Consider the following 12,232-nt stretch of genomic DNA (forward strand, 5'->3'; position numbering starts at 1 on the left):
CCAACAGAGGAGCCTTTTTGGTGTATAAAAAGCAACACTTTGGGCAATAAGCAGATAGCAAGAAAAATCAACATATGTGTACAACTGTACAACTTATCTGTATACCGTATATTTGCTTTGGCAATTTAATTCTCCCATGAAGTGGAGGGGGCAGTTTTTATGTTGTTTTTTTTTTTTTTTTCTATGACTTCTGAGAGTAGGCCCTGGGATACTTTAGTTGTGTTTTCTTGCCTGTATCTCTGTGGTGTCTACAAGGGATGTACTTCTTTAAAGACAAAATTAAGGAATGCAATCAAGGTATCAGACCTCAGATGCATTGTGTACCTGTGCAGACACTGGCTGGAAGAGACTTGACCTAATCCATCTGAACAAAATCAGGGTTAAAAAATGCAGAGAGAGTAGGACTGTTCTTTTACAGTAGCCCACCTGTCTCTCTTTCAAACCTCTGTGAAGAAGCAAATCTCCATAGATGAAAGCTTGATGGTGATTCTTCAAAGCACTGCCCAATTATCTTTAAAGACGACATGTATGATGCTGAATGTTGCTTAAGATAGATGGACTTTCAGTGAGGCTTGAAAGAGTGGAATCACACAGAGGTTTCCATTCTGCTTGTTATCTAGAAGAGAGTCTATATGAATAGCCAATTCCTAATAAGATTTAAAGTCTGGGAACTCCTTGAGAATAGGGGAGATATATGGTGCTCAGAGGTTACCAACTCCAAATGCCTTTAGGGGGCAGGCAGACAACACAAATAGGTGAAGGGGGGGGTCAGACAATAGGGAATGGTGTCGACTGCCATGAAAGAGAGAGGGCATGTTCTGCCTGAATGCTCTCAGATTCCACTTCTTTTAAAACCCTATGCTGACCAAAAGAAACAAATCTGCAGTCTATATGTAGCCAAAGGGTTACAAGTGGTGACCTTATCAATACAGAATTAATTGAACTGGATTTTTGGTTGTAATCCCTGACTTCATTGCTTCTCCTGGAACTTTGCAGTCCCCTAGAACCAAAGAGGAGTATTTGGCAGTTTCTTCCTGCCAGTCTCTCACTTTGTAGGTTCCTTATTTCAATTCTGCGAAGCCTCATCTATTGGGTTCATGCTGATTTTCTTGCTCTCACTTTCTCTGTTTTTTTTTTTTTCTCTTAAAGTCTTTGCCTTGACTTTTCCTTATACAGGCAGTGACAATGCCAAGCTGTCGCTGATGAACAAGTATAAAGATAACATCATTGCCACCAGCCCAGTGGACTCCAACCACCAGCAGGCCACCCTGCTCTCTCACACCTCCAGCAGTCAGAGAAAGCGGATCAACAACAAAGCAAGAGGTATGCATGTCTGATGTAGGGCTTGCCGGTGGATTCCTTAATATTGGCAGAGACGGGGCCATTAATACCCTTTACTCACACTCTCATGCATGGCTAGAGGGGCTATACCCTGGCACAGTCTTCCTGCAGGCCAGTTAAATGCTACTTACCAAAAAATTTAAATGTGTAAACCTTTTGACCAAGTAATTTCACCAACAAGAATTTATCCTTAGGAAATAATTGGACAAGTGTGCAAAGAAGTGTATAAAAGGCTGTTCATCACAACATTGTTTAAACAAGCGAAAAATTGGAAATAGCTTAAATGTCCATCAACAGGGAATTGGTTAACTACCTGGCACATCTGTCTACTGTCCAGTGGCTCACCATGCAGCCATTTGAAATGATAATATAGATCTATATTTGTTAATATGGAAACTTGCCCACCTATCTATTAAATGAGAAAAAAATGAGGTTATAAAATAGAAGGTACAGCATAATGTCATTTTAAAGGGGGATTAAAAAACCTTTACCTGTTTCTGTATCAGAAAAAGACAGGGAGTATATATATCAAATATTAGCAGATTTTTTCTCAGATTTAGGGGATTCAAAGGACATCAGGATTGTTCCCTTTCCACATTTCTATGTATTTTCTTTATTCTCTTCTTTTTGCATTAAATATATATCTTAATTCTAGAACCCCCCAAAAATTCTTAAAAATGTAATATCCTGCACCTCTTAAAACGTAATTTAAACCTCATATTAACAGAATCATAGTCTGTAATGAAGTAAATTTACCTTTCTTCCTTTTCCAGCCACCCTCCCTGGGGGTCCCCTTGGGTCAGTAGGTGGGAGAAATGGCCCTAGCCATGGGGAGGTGGCTGGGGTGGGGGGGAAGGGCTCCAGTGATTGCTGTCTTAAGGGTCTACTTTTCAAACAAATTGTATGCGATGTGGTCCCAGTCCCCTGGGCTGCTTCCCTCAGATTGCCAGTCTACTTGCTCCCATTTTTATTGAGTTTTCTGTTGAACTTGCCTTATGATTTGCTGTCATGAAGACAACACTGAAAATGCTGTCTTGGCCGTGCTCTTTCCCATTACAGCTGGCTCTGCCTTCTTGAACCCTGAAGGGGACTCTAGCACAGAGGCAGAAAATGACCCCCAGCTGACCTTTTACACAGACCCCTCAAGGAGCCGGAGGCGCAGCAGAGGTAGGAAGGACGGTGGGGCAGAGGAGGTGATGGGGGTCTGGGGATGGGGAGTTGGGGAGCAGTGGAGGTGGTGGATGGGGTAGGAGGCTCTGTGGACCAAAGCCAATTTCTGCACGAAGAATTCTTGGACCACACCTGGTGTTTCCTCCTAAGGAAGACAGAAGAGCCTAGAGTGGAAATCTTCAGAGAATCATCTCTCCCAGATAATGGCACTCTCAAACAAGTTTCCAAGTTGTTTGAAAGGCTATTTCTTGGTCAGAAGATTCTCAATTCCTTCTGGAATCCTCGAGAGTCATATTTTGCTGTTTAGACAAAGGAAATAAAGTTGATAAAGTATGTCATATGTGGAAAAAATGGACAGTGTATGTACCCCGTGCCTTCTCAGCCACATGGGCCTTGGGAGTGAGCTAGGCAAGGGTGGGGCAGGTAGTTGGGGGATGATCTATGGCCTGAAAATGTGTGCAATGGTCTTTGATCTCTACACCCCTGCCTGGTAGAACTACAGGACCCTAAAGCCTCCAAGTCTCCTCCTTCCTCCTGGCAGGGCTCAGGTAGCTAATCCATCCTCCTCAGCATTGGCAGAGCTATCCTTTTGCACAGCTACTAGCTGGGCCTCTCCACTCTCCTGTCCAGTGGCTTCAGGTATGGCTATGGCAACTGCAGCTGCCACCACTGATGATTTTGCTGGTATCACCATCATCACAGAGGAAATTCTGGGTTCACGCACCAATTGGCTTCACCAGTTACTTGCTTTGTGATACTGGATCAGGACAACAAATTCTCTGAGCCTAGTTCTTTCACACATTAAGTGAATTAACAATAGCTCATGCATAGGACTACATTAGGATTAAATTATATTAAAATGTGCCTTTTTAGGTGACTGCTAAAGCGCTGTGAAATTCCTACCATTGTTGCTGTTAGAACTCTCCATGGTGCAGCCTCAGGTTTCTATAGTGCCCTGTCTAGAAGAATTTTGGACAGAGTCCCTTAAGACATAATGTAGGATATCTGAGTGGCATCACCTTATACTACATTCAATAGCATTTCCCTGAACCAACAGTCAGCTGATGCCCCCCAAAAGACATATGCTTTTTGGCTGTCTCCTCCCCGCACTTGAGTTCCCTTCATATCAGTGTGTTCTTCCCAGAAACTGGAAGAAGCCCTTTTAGTTGTAAATCCCAGTTTCTACAGGCTTCACTGCTATCAGTATAATGAAAGTTCTTTCTACCATCTTTCCCAAGAGATCAGTGGGGCTCTGGGTATTCTGATGTCTGATGTCCCAGTTTTCCTGAAGTGAGATGTGGATTAGGGTCTCCCCATCTCCTCTGATACTCATTGCATGTTTACAGATAGCAGGTACTCAACCCAGGCCCAGCCAACCTAAACCTGATCAAAGCAGGATGTTTCCTGCTTTAATAAAGTCTTGTTTAAGAAAATCCATGGTAAGGAATTAGAATGAGTTTCTTTACCTCATGAAACTGTTTCTCTTAAATACCAAGCTTTTCTAATGCATCAACTGTTTATTGCTATTAACTGGAAGCTTCTTGGGGATGAGGCCTGCCTAATTTATTTTCCCGAAGTGCCTAGTGAAGGATTTTGCCTATAGTAGATGCTTGTGTTTGTTAAAGTGGACTGGATGATGGATATATCCATCAGACCAGCAAAAACATTTTATAACCCCCCTGCTATGGGTAAGGCTTTGTGATAAGTTGGTAGAAACATGGAAACATGGCACAGTGAGAAGGCTTAATGTAATAATATAAATAAAGTAAATTGAGTACTCAGAAGAGAGACCAGATGATTCTACCTGACAGCAATAGGAAGCACAAAAAAAAAAAAAAAAAAAAAAAGAAAGAAAGAAAAGAATTAGAAATTGGTTATATATAAGGTGTAGGATTTCTTGAAAGAGAAGAAGTCTAGGCATTTCAGTAAAGGGAAATAGCACATGCAAAACCTTGAATGCTTAAAAGAACATGGTGTTCTCAAGGAAGTAAAAGTGGTTGAACGTGGCAGCTGTCATCCATAATATAAGTACCTAAGCACCCAGAGATGGTAGGCGTACATCTAGAGAATGGGCTAGCTAGCGAGGGGCACACACAGGCCACTTGTCTGAGTTTGCCCTTGCTTCTGTGGGTGGAAAGGAACCACTGGAGGTTCAGAAGCCTGATGGAAATGCTGGATTATGGGGTAATGATGCAGAAAGACCACAGAGACAGGAATATCAGTAGCAAGTTATTGCAATCACAGGGGCGATAATTGCCCGTAAAGAGTGAGGGCACTGTGATAAGAGCTGTGACAGCAGGGTGCATGGAGGGCTAGAAGAACACCAACCAGTGAGTGAGAATCTGTTCTTGAAGGTTTCAGGGAAGTGTTTACAGGGAGATGTTGTCTGAGCTCAGATGTGAAGAGTGCGTGTATACCAGGCTGACAAGGCGACAAAATGGCCTTCTGTGGTGGAGGAAATAATATGTGCAAAGTCACTGAGACATAAACGATGACAGTCTAGTCAGGGAGCAGTAAAACGTTTACTAGAATGAAGCTTAGGGTGCAAGCTTGTGGGTTGTGTAGGAAATAAGGCTGGAAGATTAGCAGAGGCCAGAAAGGACATGGCCTTCACTGTAAGGGACTTGGACCTGATGCTTAGTTGGAGTCACTAAAGCTTTTAAAGAGAGTTTTCCTTGTCTACTCTGCTTCATGAAGGGTCCCTCTGGGGCAGCGTGCAGGGCAGGTGAGCATGGGCGAGGCTAAGGCAGGGAGACAGGTGGGTGGCAGCTGCTGTAGTGCAGGTATGAGATGACAAGGGTTAGGTATGGATGTAGAAAATGGAGGCCAGAGAAACATTGGACACAAAATGAAAAAATGTGGCAGCGTCAGTGGAGGGTTGGTGCAGAGGCTGTGTGGCTTGTGAACAATAAGGAAGAGTTAGGCATGGTGGAGTTTTCTGACTTGAGAAACCAAGTAAGTGGCAGGGCCACGGAAGTAGGAGGGGAGCCGGGTTCAAGAGAAGGTGGCCAGGCCAGTTTTGGATATGTTGCATCTGAATGCCTGAGGTATGTTCTGGTGGTGAATTTGCTGCTGAGACATGGGCTGGGCTGGAGATCCATACGTGTGGGGAGATACACTCCATTGTGAAAAGACAGTAGCATGCATAGAATATTCCCAGGTAGCAAAGAGAGAGGACTCAGAGACTACCTTCTGTCCTCCAGTCTATCTCCCAGCTAATGCCAACACACCCCCTCATAGGGCCCTGCTCCCTTAAAGGAGGGGTGCAGCCATGAACCAAAAGCTCATTCCTGTGCTCCTGAGAACAGGAGTTACAAAGGCTCCACTGGGCCCAAAGACTGAACAGTGCATGGTTCTGGGAGCCTCAGTCCAACTGCACCTGTGTTCTGGTCCCAGCTCCACTCATGGGAGTGGCTGCTTGGCCCTAGACCCTGCAGCTTCTCTAACCCTCTGCTCCTCTGGGAGAGCTGCCTTCTAAGGTTGGGATCATTGTTCCATGGTGTGAGCCTTGTAATACCCTGAGCACTGGTGCCTGACACAGTCACCACTTCATACGTGTTGACTATCACAATGAGCTTCATCTCGGAGACTTATTTTCCTCATCTGTAAAGTGGGTAGTTACTGGACAGACTCATGGGTTTATTGTAAAGAAACAACTATTAAAAATAAAACAATGTATGTAAAACACTTAGCATAGTGCCTGCCATAATGGGTGTCTTTTAGTATTATTGGCAATAAATATTAACAGAAGCCACACATTTTGTTGCCTTGCTTTCTTAAGCATCTGTTCTGCAGGTCCTTCTGCTGACTATCATTTTAAACTCTCCGCCACAAAAATAAGCAAACAAACAAAAAACTAAATAGCCAAACAAAAAACACCCCAAACCTCAAAACAGACAAACAAACAAGCCCTTCCCTCCCTGTCCCAGTCTCCGCTTTCCTGGGAGTATTCCCCATTCCCCAGCAGCGACTATTTCCTCCAGCGATTGCGGGACTCCAGCATTTTCCAGGGTGACAACACCGTCTACTCACGCAGAGCAGAGATTCCATGTTTCTCATTCCAGGCCCCACAGAATAAGAGGCAGATGGTAGGGCTCTCTCACATAGAGGAGGCAAGAGCTCTTCCAGCTCAGGAAGGTCCTCCTGGTGCGGTGGTTTGCGCCCTGGGAGTGGGAGCGGGCGCCCTGGGGAGAGCACCCTCTATGCACAGCCATGGGAAGCTCAGCGTGGGCTAAAGCGTTCCCACTGCCCTTGGCAAGAGCTAGGTGCTCGGTAAGGCAGTGGGAGAGAGAGGATGCCCCTGACTATGATTTTTCTTGTGAACCTGGCCCAAGAAGAGTGACAGTGATCAACAGACCATTGTTGACCCCGAAGGCCATCAGTTGGCCAAATCCTCTCTGACTCCAACTGATGACATGGTGCCCATGAGGATGAAGGTCGCTGAGGTCAAACAGCCAGAGACATTTCCCACCCTGGGCTAAATCTGCCAACTGCCTCCCCTGTTTGCCAGGTTGGGCAACAAAAGGTCAAGTTGGACTCTCAATGCCAAGATTTTTACCGCCATGTGTCTTGCTTGTGTCTTGCTTTCAGTGGGTTCTCCCCGAAGTCCTGTGAATAAGACCACCTTGACCCTGATCAGCATCACTAGCTGTGTGATTGGCCTTGTGTGCTCCTCTCACGTCAGCTGCCCTCTTGTTGTCAAGATCACCCTGCACGTCCCTGAGCACCTGATCGCTGATGGTGAGCCCCTTCTTCTGAGGATGCGACCTCCCCTAGAAGGGAAGGTGTTCAGGTTGGGCAAAGGTTAGAAAGCCAGTGGTCACTTTGCCTATTACTATAGTTAGGAGGAAACTAAATTCAAATAAATAAGGTTTAGGACAAGATTGAATGGCTCACAGATGAACTCAGACAGCAGGTTAAAAAATAAGCTGAAGAGATCACCTCCTCTTCTCTGTGCCCACTCTCATCCTTGTTGATTTTTAAATAAGTCCCTGTCTTTGTAGAGAAATGCAGAGCATACTGGCTACAGGTAGGTAGACACAAAGATGCTCTTAGCCTTTGGGAAGGGAAAAGCTACGTGGAGTAGTAGAGGTGTTTAAGGATTACCCATGCTTTAGTTTGGTATGCCCGGGTGAGAAATTCCTAATTGCAGTAACTTGGTGTAAGCCTAGAACTCAGAAGTAATAATTTACTTTCATCCATGGGGACCCCAATATAATGAGGGTGTAATACAGGTTCTGAGAGTCCCTGAATCATTTAAGCCCAGAGCACCTAATTGACTTGTCAATGTCTGTTCTCTCCATCGCTGTAGGACTGAAAACAGGTGGGCACTGCACATGTAGCCTTAGAGGGCCTGCTCTTCTTAGAGCACATGAGGACAGGCAGTGGGGGGCAGGCTGCTCCTTGGATGAGTGCCAATGCCTGTGGCTGGGTCTGATGGAGCTGTGCCATGCCATGGCCACCACAGAGCTACTCTGCCCCTGTGTCCCTTAAGAACACCCTGCAGAAATTGGATATGGGGACAGTGCGGCTGGGGGCCTAACGTCCCTGGTCTCACAGCAGTTCAGGTGATGGCCGAGCCTCCAGCTGATCCCTCATTCTGGGGCTAATGACAAGCGAGGACTGGTGGGAGTAATGACCTTAGGTTGGGACTAATCCTCAGACTGGGATTTCCTCCGTGTTCAGTGACTCGTGCATGTGTGCTGTGTGTGCACACACAGGCATGCTTCCTCTCTCTCCCCCTGCAGGGAGCCGCTTCATCTTGCTGGAGGGGAGTCAGCTGGATGCCAGCGACTGGCTGAACCCTGCCCAGGTGGTTCTCTTCTCTCAGCAGAACTCCAGTGGGCCCTGGGCCATGGACCTCTGTGCCCGGAGGCTTCTGGACCCCTGTGAACACCAATGTGACCCCGAAACTGGTAGGCGGGAGCACCGGGCAGCGGGTAACTGTCAGAGAGATCATGGCTCTTGCAATCACTCCCTTGAAGCTCAGACCATCCCTCCCAATTCCACCATCCCATTGCCATCTTGAGCCTCAGCCATGCAGGCAACCTGAGCTTATTGGCCAACACTGTGTGCTCATTTTCTGGCAGAAGCCTTGGAAGGATCCAAACTGTAGCCCCAAGTCAGAAACACTGGTTTAGGATGACCTCCATAGCCCGTTTGTCATCCATTTTGGATATTTAGCTACTGGGGCTAGACATTTTACGGTTATAAAATTAATGCATGTTTATTGTAGAAAATTTGGAAAATTTAGAAAAGCTTATAGAAGAAAATGATACTAATCTATATTTCTAGCTCCTGGATAAATCACTTTTAAAATTTTAGTATCATCCCTTCCAATCTCTTTTCTATGCATAATGTTTAGAGGCTTCCTGAAGCATACCAAGTCTAGTAGACTTTTCCTGCTTTTTTCACCTAACATTCCATCATGAGAGTTTTCCAGAATCATTAAATAATCCTCAGCAACATAATTTTAATGGCTTTTTGTTATTCCATTGTATGTCTATATCATAGCTCATTTAAACAGTCCCCTGTTATTTCACATTTAGGATGCTTTAACATTTTAATTTGTATAAATACTATTAAAATAAACATCTTTACACATAAATGCAGGGCACATTTGAAGTTATTCAGATAGATCTTAGAGAGAGATTACTGGGTCAAAGAGTATGAACATCTTTAAGTCTATTACACTATCAAATGGGGCTGGGCTTCTCTGAATGAGGGTCTAAATTCAGATATGACATGAATTAGAGCACTCGCATTGCTCCTCGGGTTCCAACATATCCAGGAGTACAGACCTCTTATTTCAAGTTGCTTTGCACTTTCATTGTAGAAGGGGTTCGTCTACAGTAGTCTCTACAATGACCTGTTTCCAGTACATTGAGTACCACAGAGACTTCCCAGAGGAGTAGCATGACGTCTCAGAGCAAAGAAAAGAGATGAAGTGGTATCTAAGACCCCCAAGCAAAATGTTGCCAGAGTTAGAGGCTAACTCCTCAAGATTTTTGTATGTCACGTGCAGCCCCCCTTCCCAACACACACATGTGCGCACGTGCACACACACACACACACACACCCACACACACACCTTCTTCAGGCACCAAGGTAGAGGGATCTTACTAGAGGATGAGTCCTTACTTCTGTTATAATCCTTTACTAAATCTGTTTGTGAGAGTAACAGGTAACTGCAACATCTACAGTTCACCTTCTTAAGTCTTAAATTTGTTTTATGTGGGCTCATCACAGAGATTCTCAGCCCCCATATGGAGGAGAAAGTACAACATTTTAAACATCTGATGTCTAAGACTGTGCTTGCTTACTTGCTCCTCCCACGCTGCCAGGCAAACACCAAACCAAACAGATGGGCTATGCACTGTGCCTAAAAGCTAGTTTGCTCAAGAGAAATTAGAAAGAGCTAATCTCAGAGGTGAGGGCTCTCCATGCAACTGAGTTGGTCTCTTTTACCCTACCTCTTCAACTGGCTTGGATTAGAAGAATTTGGGACAATCTCAGTTGTTAAACTCACTTCTGAGAGAAGCATGATCTTCAGAGGACCTTAGATGCTTCTACTTGGGTTTTAAAGAACAGAAAATGCCTCCAATTCCATGTGGAAAGAAGGGATTGGTGTTATATGCTGCAAGAGGTCTTAGTGATAAACTGCCTCCTTACTTTTGAATAGCATTTAAATTCCTCGAGAAGTTACACGATTTGTCCAAAGTGCCGCAGCTACTAAAGCAGAGTCTATGTTCTATCTGTTATGAAATCAGAGCAGGGATGGGATTACAAAAGGTTGCTTCATTTCTCCAGACATATCAGATCCAACGTATTTGTCGTTCAAAACTATTTAAGCACCAACCATTACTAAACGCTGCTGTCCCATGTGCTGGGAAGCTGCTTGTCGACAGCGACACTCTCCCATCAACTCTTCAGTCCCTTCCGGATGTCTCATCTCTGATCCTTGCTGAAAATGACTTTGGAAAGCCCCTCCCCTGCTAATGGCCTCCCAGGGTCTGTGACAGCTAATGAATTTCCAAGTGGAAAGCCACAGAGGAAGACTGAAAATAAGAACCCAGACCCCACAACAAAACTAAGGTGCAACGTCTACATTTTGGGTAACAGCTGAGAAACAATGCTGCAAATACTTTTATTTTCATGAATGCTGGAATTGGAAAGTCCTCCCCCTGCTTCTTTCCGCACAAGGGATGATGTGGTCATCCCACACACTCATCAGTGAGGAACTTTATCGCCTCCCACACTCCATCCTAGAGCCTTTCTCCAAAGAGTTGAGTGTGGGAATTGGCTTCAAGTCAAGTCGACATTATTTTTACAATCCTCCAGCTAGCTTCCTTGGAAATGTCATAGTGTTGGGACACGTACTTTCCCAGCCACGCTGAGGGGTCTGCTCATATGGATACGTGGAGCTGTGCAAGTGCACTGGTATACTTTTACACACACACACACACACACACCCGTGCAAGTGCATAAACACACAAGCAACACACAAACACAGATGCTCAGTCACCGCAAAGGAGCCGTCTCTGGTGCGGGTGGAGCCCTCTTCGAGCACCCTTCCTAAGAGCGTCCCAGAGCTGAGCACGCGTTTACCTGTCACCTGCACAACACTCCGGGACACCAGGTATAGGAGACAGAATAATGGACTCCCAAAGATGTCCACATTCTAATCTCCAGAACCTGTGAGTGTGCCATGTTACCTGGCACCGGACCTTCTAAAGATGTGTCAGAAATCCAGGGAAGAACTGGAGCTGGAGGAAACCTGGTGATCTGTTTTCCATTCCAGCCTCCCTCTCCATTTATAATCTAGCAACGTGCTACCTGGGAGGGATGTAATGTACCTAAAGCTCCTGGCCCAATGCCTGGAATATAGTAAGCACTAGCAAATGTTCTTCTAATCATCAAGGGTCCGCAGACTTTCTGATTTGAAATGGATGTACCTGAGGAACGGCAGGCTTAAACTCCAGGGTTGATCTGCCCTTTCCAACCTTCCACTGAACTCCGTGACCCTCTTCTAATAGTTCTGGACCTGTGATGAGCTGTGTCCTAGCATTTGGTGGTGTGGAAACTCAAGATGCACGTGGGTTATGTTCCTCCACTGACAGCTGCAGAAAGCGTCCTGTGCTACAGCTCCACACCGCCCTTCCAGGCAGGGAAACCAGGGGGAAATGTGTGGGAAAATGGTTTGCAGTATAAATAAGGACAAGGGATATTTATTGAGAGTTCACTATGTGTCAAGCACTGAACTTTACTTAAATTATGTAATTGAAGCTTCACAGTAACACTGTGAAGTCCACACTACATTTATCCCCATTTTACAGAGATGTTGGCAAATTTGCCCAAGGTCACTTGCCTCGTTAATGGCTCAGCTGGACTCCACACTCAGGCTGCCCGACTCAAAACTCCCACTCCTGATCACTACGCAAGCCCACCCCACTGCTCAAGCTTCAGGAAGGGAACAGGCTGGAAGGCTTAGAATTGCTCTGCTTCTGAGTGGCTGTGGCAGAGCCCCAGCCCTCTGATGAAGCCCTTTGCCAACTGCACACTGACATTCTCTCTCAGGCCCTCCCAGATTTGTAGCCACAGGTGTCTCTGGTCAAGTTGGGCCAACAGAAAACATTAAGGCCGTATGGCTTAGAGCCCCACCGGACCCAGCCAGAGGCTGACTTTTTGGGCACTTTCTAAGGGATTTTGTTGTGGTTGTATG

The 12,232-nt window shown here is 45.5% G+C and overlaps 1 protein-coding gene across 2 annotated transcripts in view; it reads left to right on the forward strand.

Annotated features, from left to right (window-relative positions):
• ASTN1 (astrotactin 1) overlaps positions 1 to 12,232 on the forward strand; it is a 309,276-nt gene that overhangs the window by 138,534 nt on the left and 158,510 nt on the right. The window contains exons 4-7 of one of the 2 annotated variants that reach the window (XM_045547290.1): positions 1,177 to 1,323; positions 2,401 to 2,508; positions 7,102 to 7,251; positions 8,259 to 8,426. In XM_045547290.1, the coding sequence (XP_045403246.1) occupies positions 1,177 to 1,323; positions 2,401 to 2,508; positions 7,102 to 7,251; positions 8,259 to 8,426 (573 nt within the window). Of the gene's footprint in view, positions 1 to 1,176; positions 1,324 to 2,400; positions 2,509 to 7,101; positions 7,252 to 8,258; positions 8,451 to 12,232 lie in introns of both variants that reach the window. The other variant, XM_045547288.1, reaches the window with a different exon arrangement.

The sequence above is a fragment of the Lemur catta genome, chromosome 3, assembly GCF_020740605.2.
Source record: "Lemur catta isolate mLemCat1 chromosome 3, mLemCat1.pri, whole genome shotgun sequence".
Lineage (NCBI taxonomy): Eukaryota > Metazoa > Chordata > Mammalia > Primates > Lemuridae > Lemur > Lemur catta.